Here is a 20652-nt window from a genome sequence, read left to right on the forward strand (position 1 = left end):
AATAAAACATATAGGTGAAATTTTCCCTTTCTTTTTAAGATTTAGTTATTTGAAAGAGCTACAGAAAGAGAGGGAAAGACAGAGAGACGTGGAGGGAGAGAGAGAAGAGAGAGATCGAGCTCTTCTATCCATGGTTCACTCCCTAGATGGCCACGGTGGCCAGAACTGAGCCAGGCCAAAACTGCAAGCGAGCAGCTTTGTGCAGGTCACCCATGTGGGTGCAGCAGCCCAAACACTTGGGCCATCCTGGACTGCTTTTCCCAGACTGTTGGCAGGGAGCTGGATTGGAAGTAGCACAGCCAGTGCAGGAACCAGTGCCCATTTGGGATGCCAGTGTTGCAGGTGGTGGCTTTACCCACTGTGCCACAATGCTGGCCCCAAAATTTCCTATTTGAGAGATATTTAGACATTCATATGATTTTCCCAACCGCTTCTCATGTGGGAAGGGCAAATTCAGTTATGGATATGTTGGGTTTGTTATGTCTGTATAATGGCATCACAGTATGCACTCAGCTTACAACTGGAAATCTCAGTCTGGAGCTCAGAAGCAAGAATTGGGCTCTAACTGTGGATTTGGAAAATGTCCAGTATTAATTAAAGCTGTGGGACTAGGTGAAATCCCTCAGTCAAAGATCATAGAGCCTAGAATATTGGGCAAGGACAAACAGGAAATATACTTATATAGCTTCCCTTATTTGTACATCTCATAGTAAATTTTTAATATGTGATAAAACTGAGATTCAAGGACTTTGAAAAAAATTCACATGAAGCTTCTAAGCTCTTCTAAGGATTTTATTATAAATTTTGTTGTCCTTGATCAACAGTAGTTGTTTTGTCTCAGGCTAACAAATCACTGAGAACTTGTAATATGAAATGACAATTTCTGTGATAAAATTTGAGGAAAATGACACAAATTTACAGTATTTACAGTGAATTCATGGCATCAATACTTAGTTTATTAGGGATAATTTAGAAGAACACATTGATCTATAGAAATTATGGCAAATTACTCATTTAATTTTCATATTTGTTGAAAGAATATTCTTGGGACAAATGGGTAAAGTCTTAGAATATTTTGTGATATATATCATATCATAGTATTTTTGAAACTTCTCTTGTTAATAAAAATTGAAATTGTATTGGGAAGAAACAAATATAATGACTGATATAAGTATAGACAGATTCTGTTTAGAATTTTTTTCCTCATACTGTTTTGATTGCAGATCATTAGAAAGTATAGTCTTTTGTGTGGAACCACAAAATACTCCAAATAGCCAAAGCAATCTTTGAGCAAAAAGAACAAAGCAAGAAGCATTATACTACCTGATTAAAAAAATACAGTGAAGTTACGGTAGCATGGTGTGGGCATAAAAACAGACAGTGGATCAGAATAGACACCCATAAACGCATATGTGCAGCCAGCTGATCTTTTCAAAGGTGTTAAGAGTCTGGACTGCAAAAGCGATAGTCTGGGTAGTCTTTTCAGTAAATGGTGTTTGGGAAAGCCAGATAACCCACACAGCAGATGTAACTAGACCCGTTTTTCTCACCATGTACAAGCATCAATTCAAAATTGATTAAAGACCTAAATGTAAGACCTGAAATTTGAAACTGCTGTAAGAAAACGTAGGAGAGATGCTTCAGGACATGGGAATGGGCAGGGATTTTCTGGATCAAAACCCCAAAGCACAGGACACAAAAGCGAAAGTAGACAAATGGGGTTTCATCAAACTAAATAGCTTCTGCACAGCAAAGGAAACAGTCAATAGAGTGAAGAGACAACCTACAGAATGGAAGAAAATATTTGCCTCATGTGCTGTACAGTGTGATACTTTTATGTTTTTAAAGGGAGAACATTTAGTTTTTTTTTGCTATTATTAAATTTAGTGAAATTTGTTAAGTATTCCTTTAAGCAGATTTAGGTTGGCAATATGATAAATAAAATCAGTTTTGTAGAATGCTTGGTCTTTAGGATGCCAGTCTACCACTGCTAACAATGTTATGGTTATTTAGTCATTTTTTTCAAATTCTGATCTTAATAGTATTCAGCATTGTGTAGCATAGTAAGTTTTCACTCTCAAGAAGTTACTCCCTTTCTGAATGAATTCTCCATTAGAGAAGCTAACAAGTTTTATGTTATAATAACTTTTAGACCTTTTTTTCAATGTTTAAATCTGCCTATACTTATTTCACAAAGTAGAATTTTTATAAACTTTTTCTCTCGAGTTTTGTCTCATTTTTATTTTCTAGTCACAGATGATGTAATAAATTTTAACATGCAACAAAAACATCTCCTTTTCCTGTGTCTGAGTTAAAAAGCAAACTGTATTTTCCTCCACTCTCAGAATACAACAACCAACACAGAATACATTTGTTATCCCAAAATGTGTGTGGATTTCACCCACCAGCAATCCCGGCTTTAGTTCTTCTGCAGTGGACACCAGCTGAGGGTCCTCTGTTCCGATTCAGTTCTGACACTGTCCACATGGAGATGGTGTGAGGTCCCACAGATCAAGGGTACAGCTCCAAGGCTGTCCCCTTCCTTTAGAAGCCAGTCATCAACCCCAGGCTGCTTTACCTGTACTGACCAACTGGCTGTTTTGTTTGAGCAGCTCCCAGAAGTCAGGGGAACATTATTGGTTTCCTTAAAGGGTATTAGAAAGGACACAGATAAAGAGATGAGTAGTGTGAGCTATGGGAAGGCAGGAGAAGAAAGCTTCCACACCCTGTTCAGGTGTGCTATCCTCCAGCAACCCTCAGGTATTCAACTCCTTGAAAACCTTCTGAACTGTCCTTTCGGTGTTGGGGGGGGAGACTTCCTTGTGTAGGTGTGATTTCAAGTAGACTGATGGGCACGGCCTTGAGGCCTTTCTAGATTCTTCAGCATTCTTTCCTCAAGGGTATAGAGCAGGACCAATGTGGAGTAAGGAGGCTGTTATGACCTGCTGTCTGATTTACTATGGCCTCTCTTGAGGAGGGAATTAGAGCCAGGAACTGTGGATGAAACCCAAAATATATAATAATGTCACAGTGTTCTTCAAAGCATCTATTTCTATCTGAAATCTTACTATCCCAACTAATTATCCTAACATAGATACCAGACATTCAGTGTAAAGGGTATTTTTAGATATTCTTCACTAACCAGACTCTCCTTTTTTAATATCTAAGATTCAGAAACTAGATTTGGAAAATTCATTGCTAAACTAACTTGCTGTCAAATGCAATCTTATTTCAAAAACTGAAATAGAATTAGATATTCATTGTGCAACAATACTTTCTAATATCCTTCAGTCTCCTATCGTTTATTTTCCCCTGATTTTAGAAATCTGCTGGTTTATAGAATAAATGATAATGCTCGTTGGGAGTCTTTATCAGTAAAGTAATATCACAATAAGCTTTTCAGCCATTTAGTTTTTAATATGCCTCGTCTTTCAAACATAGTTTGTTTTCCCTCATCAACCACATTGTCCTTCCTTCTGACAGTATATTTTTAGCATCCCTGTTTTCAGTCGTCTGTGGGCTTTTTAGAGTGGATGCACATTTGACCACCCATGTAACATTTTGAAGATTTTAAAGCAGTTTTTCTGCTATATATAATCTTTTATGCTCATGAAAGATGTGTTTCCTAGTGTTCTTTAAATTTTTAAAAAATTATTTTCGTTTTATTTGAAAGGCAGAGAGAAAGAAAGAGACAGAGAGTGAGGTCTTCCTTCTGCTGGTTCACTCTTCAAATGCCCACAACCACCAGTGCTGGGCCAGACTGAAGCCAGGAGCGTGGCACACAATCTGGGTCACCTTCATGGGTGACAGAGAACCAGTACTTGAGCCATCATCTGCTGTCTCCCAGGGTGTGCATTAGCAGGAAGTTGAGATTGAAAGGGGAGGCAGAACTTGAACCCAGGTACCCCAATATGGGATATAGGGGTTCTCCAGGGATGTCTTAACCACTGTGACAAATGCCCTCCCTCCTCCCCTGTTATTCTCTATAAGGGCACAATAAGTACTTAATGCTGTAAATATTCCACAAACTTTATTGGTAATTTATCATTATTATACTTTATTATACCTAAAACTTGTGTTATAACAGGAAAGGTAGAAACATAGGACTAGAGAAAACTTGAAAAAGTCTATATCAGTATCTAAACCCCTACATGTCAATGTTTAAGCTGCTTTCTTTAAAAGGAAATATTTTCTCCAAACAAAAATCTTCGTAGAAAGTAAGTCAATTTACTTTTCAAAAAGAAGAACAGCTGGTCAAGGTCTTCTTTATTAGCATCTGAGAACATATTTTCATTCCTGAAGCTTTCTCTTCACCATATTAAATTATGTAGTTTCTTTAGCCTTCCCTTAAGGGAAGTTAATTTTCAGCCCTTTAATTGATCTTGCTAGTGTTTTGAATCTTCTCCAAATCTCCTTGTCAACTGTTTTGTGCATCAGCCTAGAAGCAAGGAAGTGCTAAGCAGATGCATTCATTAAGTGAAAAGTGATAAAATCTGTTATTAGATTTTAAAAGTACTATAGAGGAAATACTAGTTGAAATAAAGAGTAACATACAACATTAAGGAAGTTAAGTAGAAATTTATATAAATAATCTAAGAATTTTAGATTGCAAATTTTCTGACTATTCATTCAGATAAATAGAATTACCTCCAAAAAGGTGATGACTTTCAGTGGTAAAGAGAATCCTCTGTACCATGGAATAAATTGTCTGTGTGTCACCTGGTATAACAGTATAATGCTGGGGCTGGCGCCCTGGCTCATTGGTGTATCCTCCGCCTGCGGTGCCGGCATCCCATATGGGCACCGGGTTCTGTCCCGGTTGCTCCTCTTCCAGGCCAGCTCTCTGCTGTGGCCAAGGAGTGCAGTGGAGGATGGCCCAGGTGCTTGGGCCCTGCACCCCATGGGAGACCAGGAGAAGCACTTGGCTCCTGCCTTCAGATCAACGTGGTGTGCCGTGCGCAGCGCGCCCGCTGCGGCGGCCATTGGAGGGTGAACTAATGGCAAAAGGAAGACCTTTCTCTCTGTCTCTCTCACTGTCCACTCTGCCTGTCAAAATAAATAAATAAATAAATAAATAAATAAATAAATTTAAATTTCAACTTCCTTGTGGGCCAAAATAATGTCTTATACTTCCATTCATATTCACAATAATATCTAGCAAAGTGCTAAGCACATAAAATGAATCAATAAATCTTAATTGATTAATATGCTATTAAAACACAACAGACTGAAGGGAAAGATAACAATATACACTGCCATTCTTAGAATATTTTAGGATATACTAAATAAAACGATTAAAATAAACCCAATTATTTAAGCTAATTAGGCATGCTCAAATTTAGTCTTTTTTTTTAAGATTTATTTATTTTTATTTGAAAGTCAGAGTTACACAGAGAGGAGAGGCAGAGAGAGAGAGAGAGAGAGGTTTTCCATCAGATGGTTCACTCCCCAACTGGCCGCAACGGTTGGAGCTGTGCCAATCTGAAGCCAGGAGCCAGGAGCTTCCTCCCGGTCTCCCACACGGATGCAGGGGCCCAAGCACTTGGGCCATCTTCCACTGCTCTCCCAAGCCACAGCAGAGAGCTGGATTGAAAGTGGAGCAGCCAGGACTCAAACCGATGCCCATATGGGATGCCAGCACTGCAGGCAGTGGCTTTACCCCCACTACGCCACAGTGCTGGCACTAGCATAAATTCTTTTTTTTTTTTTTTTTTGACAGGCAGAGTGGACAGTGAGAGACAGAGACAGAGAGAAAGGTCTTCCTTTGCCATTGGTTCACCCTCCAATGGCCGCCGCAGCCGGCGTGCTGTGGCCCGCGCACCGCGCTGATCCGAAGGCAGGAGCCAGGTACTTCTCCTGGTCTCCCATGGGGTGCAGGGCCCAAGCACTTGAGCCATCCTCCACTAGCATAGATTCTTAATCACAGGTCTCCCATAAAACTCTAAGGGAGTTAATAGATTGACTTTGGGTTCATGAATTTTTCTGAAATCCCATGTAAGATTTTGGATTATGTGCATTTTCTAGGCAAGTATCTCAAGTCTGACCTCCACCACTACCACCACCACCCCCAATTACTAATCATTGCTTAAAAAATTTACTTTATACAAGTATCAGTTTCATCTCTTCAGAGACTGTTAGAACCAGATAGAAAGAAAACAGGTGATGTTATGTAGAATCATATGAAGTTGATAGTGTTTAATTTAGTAGTTCCTGACTTACAAAATCATCACTTTTATGTGATACAACTTAATATGTTCTTAAATAACTTTTTATGCATTTAAAATATATTTACGAGTGTTTTAGTTAAGCAACATATGTTCAGATATATCTTATTTGGTAATTGAATTCCGATTATATTTCCTCAGTTTCTATGTTCCATAAACTTAATGTCTTTAGATATGTGTACTTTTAGGTTATGCTGTATTTCTTTGGAGTTTTTCTTGTGTGTGGTTTAGTATATGAATGGTCTAATATAATTTCTCTTGAGCTTTATTTTTTTATTTTTTTGTTCTCTCAATTTTCACTACCCTTTCTTTCAAATAGGAAAAATAAAAACATGAAAAAGTTAATCAAAATGAAGAAGCACTTTAAACCTTTTTTTTTCTTTTGTAGATTACTCTCTGATTCTAAACAACTCAACATTTTAAGAAAAGCAAGATCTTATATAAAACAAGGAAAATGTGATGAAGCCGTAAGTGCACAAGTCTTGTAGATATAAATAGCTGGCTATCATTTCTTGGATGGAGGGATATGGGATACCCTGGAGAGCACAGTGGGCTGGCCAGGGAACCTTCTTGAACCCTTAACCATAGAGGAATTTCCTGAGAAGCAGCTTTAGCCATGGACATACTTTTTATTTCAGAAAATATGAGTAAATTTTTCTAGGTGAGCATTAGAACCAGTGCCATTTTTTTTAGATGAGAAAATATATTCAGGCTACTGTCATCCTGCTTATGTGTAATATTTGGAATTCTCCATGCTTCCTCAGAAGTCCAATGATTCATAAAGAAGCTCTGATTGTGTCAGTTCCTACCACACTATGTTTTTTGTTACTTTTTTCTTTGTTAAATGGTCATAGAATTTCAAAGTAGAAAAGAATTCTGTTTTCATTTTGTAAGATTGCCTAAGTAATCACCAATTCATGCATTTCTAATGCTTATTTTTGTTGTGGCTATAAAATGGTAAGTTATTCTTTTCTAAAATATTAAGCTATTTTGGTGATGTTTTGTAACTGGCTTGGGTAATCTAATTTGAAGAAATAAAGAAATGATATGAATAAAGGCATCTACATTATCTGCCATTTAAAGTGCCATTTCTTATAAAAATTAAAATGTTTATTTTGTTCTGAAACTTTTCTCGTACTTATAAGATCCTCAGTTAAAATCTATTCTTAATCCTTCATCTACAGTTAATCACTTTAATTTTAATATACTAAATTGGCTGTTAGGAACTTTATAATTTTCCTTGAAATTTAGATTTCCTTATTCTTTCATGTGCAAGTTATTTTTAAATATATATTTATTTTATTTTATGTATATTTTTTCTCCATAGGTGTCCCTTTGCAAGGAGCTGATTCACCTTGCATTGGAAGGATTGTCTTATTACCACACTTACGACAGATTCTTTTTGGGCATCAATGTTGTTGCTGGTTTTGTGGGATGGACATCGTATGCTTCTTTGTTGATCATCAAGTCTCATTCCAACCTTACGAGAGGTTTAACAGTTAAGGTAGTTTCAGAAAATAGAACAAAGGTTCAGATGTTGATGCAGTATCACTAGGATTGAGGAAAGACATGTAATCAAATCAAGTATAATTAGTTCATAGAATGTACAAGTCATTGTACTAAACTTTTATTTATCTTTCATTTGCTTTGGTTGAATTAGATCTTTTTTCTGTTATTTCTGTTTTTTCTTTTGTGAAAAAGATATGTTAACATAAAGTCCCAATAACCTAAGAGGGTTATAAAGATAGTTGTATAATTGAAATTCTGCTATGGTATTAATGATGCCAATTTTCTGTTTGTTTCTATAACTACTTAACATGTTGTTTAGTATTCCGTATATGTCTAGTACAACTTTAAAACAATATTTTTAACTGTGTCTGGTATTAAAAGTTTAGGACTAGAAAGTAAGAAAATCATTGCTCAAATATTTCTTTTTAAATAATATATGTATTTCCTGGAATTATTCTTCCCTCAACTTTTTATAATTTTTCAAAGTACAGATTTCCAGAACTTTCTGCCTGTCATTTTAATAATTCATCCTAGTTTACTGTACTTGCAGTAGAAAAAAAAATTTGGTGACCTCTTTAATGATACTCTAAATTACTGGGAAAATATAATAGTATGTATATGGTTTTACTACATTAAAACTTGGAGCAGGTGTTTAGGCTAGTGGTTATGACATCAGTTGGGACACCTGCATCCCAAAGTGGAGTGCGTGGGTTCAAGTCCTGCCTCTTCTCTCCATTCCAGTTCTTGCTAGTGCCCACCCTGAGAGGCAGCAGGTGATGGCTCAAGTTCAGGCCCTGCCACCCACGTGGGAGACCTGAATTGAGTCCCCAACTCCTGGCTTCAGCCAAGGCTCAGTCTCAGCTATTGTGGGCATTTGTGGAGTGAACCAGTAGAAGAGGGGTCTCTGTCTGTGTCTCTCTACCTCACAAAGAAATAAATAGAAATTGAAGGGAAAAAACAAGCTCCCAATAAATGAACAACTTAATTAAAAAATAAATTTGACAAAAACACTTTATTCTTTTAAAATATTCTGCTAGCTATTATTTTCCAGGGAGAATATAACAGTTCCATTTTCTTAGCTTAGTTATCTCTAATTACAGTACCCAAATGTCTCAACAAAGGAATAAGGCCTTGTGGTGTATTTTTAATAGTAATAATCTGCAAATATTTCCAGTGATAACTTTTCCTATTTTATATTTTATTTTCCTATAATGGAAAGAACATTAGTGTTTAATTTTTAAAATGCTTTAATGCATCTTAAATAATTTCTTCCAAGCAATTTTAATTATTTGAATGTACATAAAGTGGACTAGAATAGGAATAATTTCCTACATGGTAGGAAGACACAGAAATGACTGTTTTATTAACAGATATATGAAGTACTTAAATTTCTACAGGGAATTTGAAATTTTTTATGCCAATTAGAATCATAATAATGCTGGAAGTAAACATTACAATAATAAGTTGGGCCATCTTTTGCTACTTTCCCAGGCATGTTAGTAGGGAGCTGGATTGGAAATGGAGCAGCTGGGACTTGAACCTGTGCTTATATGGGATGCTGGAGTCACAGGTGGCTGTTTAAGCCACTGTGCCGTGACACCGCCCCCACCCTGTCCCCCTTGTTCTGTTTTTATCTAGTAAAATCCCCAAATATGAACCCCTCAAACCAACTCCCATCATTCCATCCCCACCTACGTGGGTTAAACTCCTGGAAGGCCAGCACTAGTGCAGAGCAGTATACCACAGTGTATGACTGAGAAGAAGGCATGGCTTGTTGTTAGTGGTTTTTCAGAGTCCATTCAAGATTAAGTAGAAAATGTTGGCACTCTTGTTATTTAAAATCCTCTTGATTTCATGTCATTTTCCTGTCTTAGTAGGAATAGCTGAACCTAATTCTTTTCTTTATGATTTAAAAGTTCCTGTAAATAGATGTCATTTCTAATATCTATTACTGTATGTATCAAAGGATTAGATTATCATACCATATTGTATTTACTCTTGAAAATTCCTGGAGTCCTTTTTCCCCCAAATACTCTTTTTTTAATATATTTTTTTAAAATTCATTTGACAGGTAGAGTTATAGACAGTAAGAGAGAGACAGAGAGAAAGGTCTTCCTTCTGTTGGTTCACTTCCCAAATAGCCTCCACGGCTGGCACTGTGCCGATCCAAAGCCAGGAGCCAGGTGCTTCCTCCTGGTCTCCCATGAAGGTGCAGGGGCCCAAGCACTTGGGCCATCCTCCACTGCTTTCCCAGGCCACAGCAGAGAACTGGAAAGGAAGAGGAGCAGCTGGAACTAGAACCGGCACCCATATGGGATGCCGGCGCCGCAGGCAGAGAATTAACCAACTGAGCCATGGCGCCAGCCCCCCAAATACTCTTATAAACTCGGTATCTTACTATTTAGTGATACAGAGTCAGGCCTCAGTCCTTACAATAAAGTAGTTGCCTCAGCCACCTTCAGCTTTTAGAGACCCCATTTGTCCACATCTATCTAAGTTTTCCCCTTTTACCCCCATCCTCTCTCTGTGGGATTCCCGTTGTTATTTATTTCCAGTGTTATTTACTGATAGGTTTCTTTAGTTACTGATGGGACGAGTGCAAAGGAAAATCAGCTGAGGAGAAAATAAAAATAAAAGTGGTAATAGAAGTCATCATTCCCTTCCATTCCTGTTTTTCTCCCCATTCTCTCCAGTTATGCTTAACATTTTCCGGAGCCCTTAATTATGTTTTGTGCCGCCTTCTGATTCCTACTTCATGTGCTAGAACTCTTGTTCTTAGCATCACAGCTTCCTGTTAGTGTCCTTTTCCTTGTCTTTGGAGTGTCCCTTACTTTGCATTGGCTTCAACAGGCCCAAAGCATTGCTTCATCTGCCTAGCCCATGCGGCTATCGCTAGAGACTTGCATTGAGGAAATTCCTTTTTTTTTTTTTGGTAAGGCAGTTGTTTGGGAAGAGAAGATATGACTAAATGAAACTACTGTGCTTGGATAATAGAAAAGCACTGGAAGCCTTTGAAGTTGGAACTTGAATAAATAAATATATTGTTGCAAAGAAAGTCCCATAGTTTATTATGGATTAAATAACCTTTTGTAAGCAAGGCAGAAATCACAATCAACACTTATAAAGTTGTTTCTAAGAGGAAATATGTTCAGAGTTTCAAACAAGTTACTTGCATGCAAACTCAGGATCTTAGTCACTTTGAGAATTGCCTAATTGCAACACTTATAAGCTATCCAGCATTTTTTTCTGTAATACGCTCCTTAAAAAACAAGCTTTATTTATTTTTTTTTTTTGAAATGCAACTCTTCAATTAATAATCTAGTTGTGGAATCATTGAAAAAAGTAAAAAAAAAAAATCTTTTAAAAACACCTACTGACTAGCATGGATTTGGAAGTGTTTCAGTGTTTTGTTTGATTTTTCAGAAATCAAGCCATCTCCTGCCATATGGTTTCCTAGCTGCTGGCCTTTTAGTAGCTTTGTTTCTGCTGATTCAAGCCTGTCCCTGGACTTATTATGTGTATTGTTTGTTGCCAGTGCCAATATGGTATGCTGTTCTAAGAGAGTAAGTAGCACATCTTACTGCCTTGATTTTTAGTTCCTTGACAGTTAAATCTGTAATTTAAGTACCCTCAATTTCTGTAGCGTAAGTTATCCGAGATATTTATAATACTTTCAAATCTCCAAACCCTCTCACTTCATTTATAGCAGCATAAATACTTCACATAAACATCTCTTTTGTTTTACCTTCCATGTTTTACTTTATTTCCCTGACATAGCAGTGATCTTATTTCCTTATTTTTGTGTCTTTTATAAGAAAAATATGAGGGCCTGCATTGTGGCTTAGGGGGTAAAATCTGTGACACTGGCATCCCATAAGGGTGCCAGTTGGTGTCCCTGCTGCTCCACGTCTAATGGAGCCTCCTGCTAATGGCCTGGGAAAACAGCAGAAGGTGGCCCAAGTACTTGAGCCCCTGCACCCATGTGGGAGAGCCAAATGAAGCTGCTTGCTCCTGTCTTTGGCCTAGTCTAGCCCTGGCTATTGTGGCCATCAGGGGAGTGAACTAGCAGATGGAAGAGCTCCCTCTTAACCTGAAACTCTGACTTTGAAATAAATAAATAAATCTTTAAAAAAGAAAAGAAAAATTTGGAATAAAATAACTTAATTTTGATTTTACTAGAGGAACTTGTATTTTTATAATCATCTTAAATATCAGTATATCTTCACGTTTTATGAAAAGATTTCATGTTTTCTTTCTATGTATTTTTGCCTCTTCTTTCTTATTTGTTCCAAGAAATTACATATATAATTGAAACTTTGTAATTTAATCTAATGTGATGTAGACATGCAGAGATTAGTCCATATTTTTCATATGTGCTGTGATTCTACCTTTAAGTTCTTCCTCACAAGTTGGACTTAAATTATACTCTTACCATTGTAGAAAACATCAAAAGTAAGGCCATCAGGTGAGTTTCAAGCACTTTTAAGTAAAACGTGGTACTGGTTCGTGCTCATAGGCATCCAGAGTCATGTTGAAGTTCTTGTTGATTTTTATATTTACACCGGTTATCTGGAGTTTAAACTTAGTCTTGGACATCAAAGTATTCTCTGAGAAAACCAGAGCCGGGGGTGAGAGCACAGAATCAGGCTATCCTTATTGTTAGCCAACATGACATGTATTTTCATTTTAATTTTTGTTGATTCGTGCTATGACCATTCCTTCCCTCCCTTAAAAACAGTAGGTATTGGGGCTGGCACTGTGGCCTGCAGTGCTGGCATTTCATGGGGCGCCAGTTCAAGTCCTGGCTGCTGCACTTCCGATCCCGCTCTCTGCTGAGGCCTGGGAAATCAATGGAAGATGGCCCAACTCCTTGGGTCCCTGCACCCACGAGGAAGACCAGGAAGAGGCTCCTGGCTCGTGGCTTCTGTACAGATCTGTACAGCTCTGGCTGTTGCAGCCATCTGGGGAGTGAACCAGCAGATGGAAGACCTCTCTGTCTCTCTTCCTCTGCCTGTCTGTAACTCTGCCTTTCAAGTAAATAAATAAATCTTTTTTTAAAAAGTAGGTATTAAAAACATTAAAATGTTAAAAATATTGAAAGTAAAAATTATATATAAAATGTTTAAAATATAGGACGAAAAGGCACTAATTAAAACCTACTTTACTTTTCCATTTGAAAATTATAGGATTGTTGGATGTGTTGAGTCAGATATTTTTTCCTTTTTTTAAAAAAAAAATTATTTATTTATTTAGAAGACAGAGTTACAGAGAGGGAGAGACAGAAAGAAAGAGAGATCTTCCATCCTCTCATTCACTTCCCTAATGGCTGCAATAGCCAGTGCTGGACCAAGCCAAAGCCGGGAGCCTAGAACTCCATCTAGGTCTCCCACTTGGGTGGCAGGGTCTCAGGATTTGGACCATCTTCCTTTGCTTTCCCAGGCACAAAAGCAGTGAACTAGATTGGAAACTGAGCAGCCACGTCTGAAACTGGCTGGCACTGCAGACAGCAACTTAACCAGAATGCCAGCCATACTTTTTTTTTTTTGACAGGCAGAGTGGACAGGGAGAGAGAGAGACAGAGAGAAAGGTCTTCCTTTTGCCATTGGTTCACCCTCCAATGGCCACCGCAGCTGGTGCGCTGCGGCCAACGCACCATGCTGATCCGAAGGCAAGAGCCAGGTGCTTCTCCTGGTCTCCCATGGGGTGCAGGGCCCAAGCACTTGGGCCATCCTCCACTGCACTCCCGGGCCATAGCAGAGAGCTGGCCTGGAAGAGAGGCAACCGGGACAGAATCCGACACCCCGACTGGGACTAGAACCCAGTGTTCCGGCGCCGCAAGGAGGAGGATTAGCCTATTGAGCCATGGCGCCGGCCCACATTTTTTTTTTCTAATGTTATTTGCTTTGGCATCTTTTTAATAGATTATAAAAAATCTAAAATGTAAAAGTATACTCTTTTGCTAGAAAAAAATCTTTCAAATGATTTTATAAAATTGTTTCTTATTCTTCTCTGCGCACTGTTGAGAATAAAAGAAAAATTCTCCTTGTGCCTGTCTGATGTTAGTTTGCTTTCCCATGTGGCACCTTAATAGTTTCAATAACATTCTGTAGCCGTTGTTTTTAGTCAGAAAAAGATCATAAACCAAATGATGCTGACCTTTTATAATTACCTACTTAATAATACACCATAAATGCTAATTTTTCTCAGTGATGAAGTATAAAAAGTACTCAAGTATATAATACATTTTTGATGGTTATGAGTTCACACTTAATTACAATTAGTGTATAATTAGTGACATCTTAAATTGGGTTTGGAAAAGGTTATTTAGCTCAGCTAAAAAGTGCAGTTAAGATTTTCCCTAGCTAGATTAAGAAAACCTTCCTTTATTTAATTAAAATAGTTGAGATTTTAATTTAAGGAACCTAGGTGATTTTTTTTAAAATTTCAGTTTGTATATATTTGGACTCATTGTATGCATATTTTATCTATGATATTCTATCTGTAATTGTATGTAACCATGAGTAAAGTAGGATCAAGTAAGACTCATTTATTGTTATAAATGTTTACAAAAACCAAGCAAACCTTTGTTATAGTCAAATAAATTCATAAAATCCATTTTTCCTAAAGTACATAGATTTTTTTTTTTTTTTTGACAGGCATAGTTAGAGAGAGAGAGAGACAGAGACAGAGAGAAAGGTCTTCCTTCCATTGGTTCACCCCCCAAGTGGCTGCTATGGCCGCGCGCTGTGCCGATCCAAAGCCAGGAGCCAGGTGCTTCCTCCCAGTCTCCCATGCTGGTGCAGGGTCCAAGCACTTGGGCCATCCTCCACTGCACTCCCGGGCCACAGCAGAGAGCTGGACTGGAAGAGGAGCAACCCGGACAGAATCTGGCGTCCCGACCAGGACTAGAACCCGGGGTGCCGGCGCCGCAGATAGAGGATTAGCCTAGAGAGCCGTGTCGCCAGCCCCTAAAATACATAGATTTTTAAAAAGCAGTTAAGTTAAAGCTATTAAAACAAATCTGTTAGTTTCTCTTAGTTTTTGAATAATCTATAAATTGAAAATTTATAAAAATAAGTATTACCTAATTTTTTGGCTTTATATAAGGCTTTTATTTTTACTACATATAATCGTAATTCAATACACATTGTAAAGTCTTTTTCTAAATAATTTTTTAAAACAGATTTCAAGTTGTTCAGGACCTTGTTGCATCACTGTTGACCTTTCCTCTGAGCCATTTTGTTGGATACCTGTTAGTCTTTACTGTGGGAATTGAAGTATTGGTAAGTAAAATTAGCAGATTACAACATTTTTCAGATTTTTTCCATCTATCTGTAACTACTGTTAAATGACCTCATTTTCATTTCTTCTTTGGAATATCTTACCAGGTTCTCAGTTTTTTCTACCGCTATATGCTTACAGCTGGACTTATTGTATTTGCGGGTTGGCCGTTTCTAACTAAACTGTGGACTCAAGCAAAGGTATAAATATTCTTTTTGACCTAGAACAGATTAGTAATTACTTTGTTTTGATATGAGTTTAACTTGAGGAATTGCTTATCTTTAAAGAGTAGGATATAACCTTACATTAAAAAAAAAAAATTGGCCTTTTGAAGGAGAACTGACATTACTTTTAAGGTTTCAGTGATTCCCCTAGTGTGTCACATGAAAATGAGCTGGTTATGTGATAATTGAAATTATTAAAGGACTGATAATATCCTTTTCTGAAACACTTCTTGGAGTCCTTTAGCTTAGATATCTAGGTGATGGAGAAGGCAGAGAGATTTCCTGAGCCACTCAGTTTTTATCTAGAAAAGTGTATATTCGTGATAGTTTATTCTAGAATATAATTACTCTTGATGTTCTTTCTCAGGTAAAGAATTACAGTGTGCTTCTATAAAAAATACTCTCATGTGTGCTCTTTGATTCTTTCTCTACCCTATGAGAATTTTAAAGTCTCTAGCATGATTATTGATCATTTTTATCTTAATATAATCACAACATTACTTTCATTTATTTCCCTTCTGAACTTAATTATTTGATTATTATTGTAGACCAGTTTTCTTATAGATGGCATCATCAATTTTGCTATAACAAAAATTGAATGAAGCACTTGCTTTGAAATGTCAGCCTCGAGTTTAAATCCTGGTTATTTCATTTATTATGACCCTGGTATACTTACTTTAACTTCTCTGAGCTCAGTTTCCTCATCAGAAATACTGTGCATAGTAAAAGCTACCTCTTGAGATTACTGAGAGTTAGAGATAATGTGCATGCTGGGCCTAATATAGCACCTGTACATCTACTGTTCTATTCCTTTTTAAAATAAACAGCTGTGAGATTTGCATTTTGTTTTAGGAAAGGAACACGATTGAAGCACTGAAGACAGTTTTCTGTGCCATATTTGTTTGAAGATGACTTTGTTCTTGGTTTTAGATCACTTCACTGAGTTGGACTGTCTTTTCTTTGCTCCTGGCGGTGTTCCCACTGATGCCTGTTGTAGGTCGGACGCCAGACATCTCTCTAGTGTATGGACAATCTTTAATTTTATTTTCAGTACAATTTTTTTTTTCAATCAACACTGTGAAATTTGAACTATATGATCGTGAGTCTAAAATGATATGAACAAACTAGAAATTGAAACGCTAGTACCCACCCATGAATCAGGACTTTGCCTTGGGATCTAAGAGTCATTAATGCTCCCTTAGAGAGGCTTATTGGGCTTCACAATGAAATTGTGGTTCACAGTGATGACTGAAAATGAAAACAAGTAAAAAAACTAGAAGATTTTCTATCTTAAATCTATTGGGAAATTGGTAAAAGTTTTAGTTTCATGTGAAAAAAATATTTTGTTGCCAAAACAAGAAGATCTAATAGCCATTATATTATCTCTGCCTGTTCCTTTGAGCATGACAACACTAAAATGTCTTAGAAAAATGAAATATTCTTCTAATTTGAATGGAAAGCTCTCCATAGGTAGAAACTCTATGTACCTTTGAGTTCAAATACTTTCATTTATTTTTTTCTTCAAATAGTTCTGAAGTGAGCTCTTCTATAATCACTTTTCCTTCATTATCTCTAGTAGTCCTGCTCAATAGGTCTTGACATAGTTCAGCAGAATTTATCATATGCTAAAAGGAAAAGAAATTATTTAAATTGTCTCCATAGAAATTTACTGCTTGCATATCCTATTAAAGAAGAATGAAGGAAACAAATAAATCTGTTAAAATATAAGAAATCAATTTTGTATTTTTTAAAATTACGTTGTTTCCCTTCATGTGTAATTTACATTGCTCGATAATTTTCAATTTCTGTTGTTTTTCTACTGGCTATATTTGTAACTTATCTATTTGGATTCCTGATACATGGAGAAATTTCTATCCTCCATTTTATATCTCATAGCATCTCACTTCTGTAGAAAATTACAAAAGCAGATATATGAAACATTTAAGAAGAGGAAATTAAAGAAAAAAGCAAAACTGTGTATAACATAGCAATAATGTTCCTGTTATTCTTGTGCTCTAAAATAATTTTTGCCAGTGAGTTAAAACTCACTGCAAACTGAAGAAACAAAGTATATTGATTCAACATGGCTTATTTTCCTTAAGTTTTAAGGATAATCCATGTTTAATGTATACTTTTTTTTCTTCTGATTCTCAGAGAGTACATTTGAAGAACCCAAAACAAGCAAAAGCCAAGCATTTTCCCGGGCATTCAAGCTTTGCACTCTTCTTGGGGGTCTAGTTCTTCCTTTTATTCTTATTTCACCTAAACTGATCCTTTTCTCTAAATTCTAATATATTTGACCTCTAGACTCTGTCCCCAAGTTAATTTCAGTTGTCCTACATTATTCACATTTTTCAGGATGTGAGAAATAAAACTCAAAAATGGTGTGCCATTTCCTCGATATGTGTTATCTTTGACTTCAGGAACCATACTGTACCTGGTGTTCTTGGAAAGTATGATACATTTGGTTTTTTCCTTACTATACGAATGCCTCACCCTCATGTTACCCTGTGACCACCATCCTTTCCTTTTTCTAGACAGGGCAACTGAAGAAAGCACCAAAATCAATGATAGGAAGGAACTGTTTTCTTGCTAGAAATAACATGGATTATTAATGTAGATCCTTTGTATGTGAGTAAGTGCTCATAGCTACAAAATGTGTTATAATACTGATAGTATATTTGCTTAGCTATTTTTTATACTTTCTGTAAATTTGCTCTACAAGCTGAGAATGACAGTAGTTGCTAAGACAGCAAATTATAGAAATAGGTTAGATACTTAAGAAAAAAAATTGTGGGGAAAGGTTACAAATAACCTTTACATACAGTACCTTTATCTTAAGATTTGTATTATTTCCTGTATCCATTTGCTACTTTATTTTTATTAAACAAAGTGCCAGGGATGTTTCTATATTAAAGTAAAATGTCTTATGTTGTCATGATGTGTTCAGTAGATATCTTAAGAGAATTTTAAATTATGGATTGTATTTTGAAACAGAATGGGTGCAGGCTTGCTGGTTCTTCTGCTGTCCCTGTTTGCTGTACCATCTCTCATAAAAAGAAAAGGTAGTCTTGCAAAGGAAGAGCTATTGGTACATCTCTTACAGGTCAGTTACAGATTAATACTGTTATACTAATGATATGCCAAAATGCACTTAGAGTTGTATTTAATTATGTCCTTAACAGGCCATTGTGTTTATGTGGCTCAGTGTCTCTCAGCTGAGAAGAAAGCTTTCTGTTTAGGGTAATGAAAATGTGTTCTCTAAAAGGTGTGAAATAACTGAAACCTCAGCAAGAAGTGACTGAAGGATAACTCAAGGGCAGAGGTCAGAGTGACATAAGAGGCATTGATGCTGACCGAAACATGAAGCTTCAAAAGGGCTTCCTCTGGCCTGGATTCTGCATTTTCCTCTTTGAGGTCAGGGAAAGCAAACTTCTTTGAAATGGAAGCACCTGGGGTATGTGTATGTGAAGAAGAGCCAATTTAAGACTTCCGACGATGCCCTAGGAGAAAATAAGCTTCAGCATGGTCGGGGGCTTTGGTGTAATGAAAAGGACTTTGAACCCAATGTTTCAAAATTGAACTGGTTCCCAGTTATACCACATACTAGAGGCATTATGTTCAGTAATTTAACTTTAGTGTTTTTTGCTTTATATGTGTAAAGCAGAGATAATATCTAATAAGAGTGCAAAATTAGAGGTTATATAATATTTTCTGAAATGATAACATTTTTTGTAGATAAGGTTGGAAATAGATTTTTCTTTTAAATGAATGAATAAATAAATAAATAACCACATCTAGAACACTGACTAAACTATAAATATGAGTGTTTTCAAAATATTTCCTCAGAACAAAATTGAGTAATGGAAAGTATTTCTAAGAACACTCTGAAATAAAAATATACCACTCTCAAAAGATGACATCACAGTTAAATTCATTCCTGGAGAGCAATAGAGAACTTATAAAAGGGAAAAATATTTTGTCAAAGATACTGTCAAGCCTTTGGAACATGTGTTTCATTTTAAATGGTACACTGACGGGCTTTTCACTAAAGCCATAGTCATTTTGACAGAATTCACCTTTAATAATAAATTCTTTGACAGAAGGAATATTTCTGACTCTCACTGTAGAGGAGCAAAGAATGCCATGCCAGAGTTCTTATATGCTTTGTTAAAAATACCCCAGAGTATTAGGTAATTCAGTTACAAAATTCTTTTTTGCATTAGCTTTTTAATTTGCATGAATTCCTGTACTGCTTGTCATATTTGATTGATTCCAAACTATACATTTTTTTTTAGCATTTTAACATCTCTGAAATCAGGATGTGTCATATAGTTGAAAGGGTTCTAGGATTGTGCCATAGCTTTATTAAAACATTTTTGCATCTTAATTCACTGAAAATGTGAAAGTAAATTAAATATATCTCCAGGATTTGGTGATGAGACTGGTAACCTGATCTCTAAAACAACTTCTTTGTTCATATTTATAGTTAGCTAACTTTTTTTTTTTTTTTTTTTTTGACAGGCAGAGTGGACAGTGAGAGAGAGAGAGACAGAGAGAGAAAGGTCTTCCTTTGCCGTTGGTTCACCCTCCAATGGCCGCCGCTGCAGCCGGCGCACCGCGCTGATCCGATGGCAGGAGCCAGGATCCAGGTGCTTTTCCTGGTCTCCCATGGGGTGCAGGGCCCAAGCACCTGGGCCATCCTCCACTGCACTCCCTGGCCATAGCAGAGAGCTGGCCTGGAAGAGGGGCAACCGGGACAGAATCCGGCACCCCGACCGGGACTAGAACCCGGTGTGCCGGCGCCGCAAGGTGGAGGATTAGCCTATTGAGCCACGGCGCCGGCCCTATAGTTAGCTAACTTCTTAAAATGACAGTTAATCCAGTGGTAAGGACTTAACAGACTTTTTTTTTTTTTTTTAATTTTTTGACAGGCAGAGTTAGACAGTGAGAGAGAGACAGAGAGAAAGGTCTTCCTTCCGTTGGCTCACCCCCACAAATGGCCGTTACGGCCGGTGTGCTGCACTGATCCGAAGACAGGAGCTTCCTCCTGGTCACCCATGTAAGTGCAGGGCCCAAGGACTTGGGCCATCCTCCACTGCACTCCTGGGCCACAGCAGAGAGCTGGACTGGAAGAGGAGCGACTGGGACAGAATCCAGCGCCCCGACCGGGACTAGAACCCGGTGTGCCGGTGCTGAAGGCAGAGGATTAGCCTAGTGAGCCACGGCACCGGCTTAACAGACATTTTTCTAAGGGGCCAGATAATAATTGAGTCTGTTACAGGTTTTCAACTCTATCATTGTGTCATGCAAAGACTGACAACTTATATTAAAACAGCAGTATATATAAAAACAGGCCAGCAGCCTACACACTGCAGTTTGAAGCTTTACTAGTTTATAAATGTACTCTGAAG

The 20652-nt window shown here is 37.3% G+C and overlaps 1 protein-coding gene across 14 annotated transcripts in view; it reads left to right on the forward strand.

Annotated features, from left to right (window-relative positions):
- PIGN (phosphatidylinositol glycan anchor biosynthesis class N) overlaps positions 1–20652 on the forward strand; it is a 153633-nt gene that overhangs the window by 66532 nt on the left and 66449 nt on the right. For all 14 annotated transcript variants that reach the window (XR_016213904.1, XR_016213903.1, XR_016213907.1 and 11 more), the window contains 7 exons: positions 6613–6691; positions 7552–7728; positions 11157–11296; positions 14917–15016; positions 15122–15214; positions 16169–16260; positions 18236–18344. Coding sequence is in view for 7 of the 14 variants with exons in the window: in XM_017344218.4 (XP_017199707.4) it covers positions 6613–6691; positions 7552–7728; positions 11157–11296; positions 14917–15016; positions 15122–15214; positions 16169–16260; positions 18236–18344 (790 nt within the window). In the remaining 7 variants the exon portion in view is untranslated. The remainder of the gene's footprint in view (positions 1–6612; positions 6692–7551; positions 7729–11156; positions 11297–14916; positions 15017–15121; positions 15215–16168; positions 16261–18235; positions 18345–20652) is intronic.

Source organism: Oryctolagus cuniculus, chromosome 10 (genome assembly GCF_051225735.1).
Source record: "Oryctolagus cuniculus isolate XC-2025 breed Fujian yellow rabbit chromosome 10, ASM5122573v1, whole genome shotgun sequence".
Lineage (NCBI taxonomy): Eukaryota > Metazoa > Chordata > Mammalia > Lagomorpha > Leporidae > Oryctolagus > Oryctolagus cuniculus.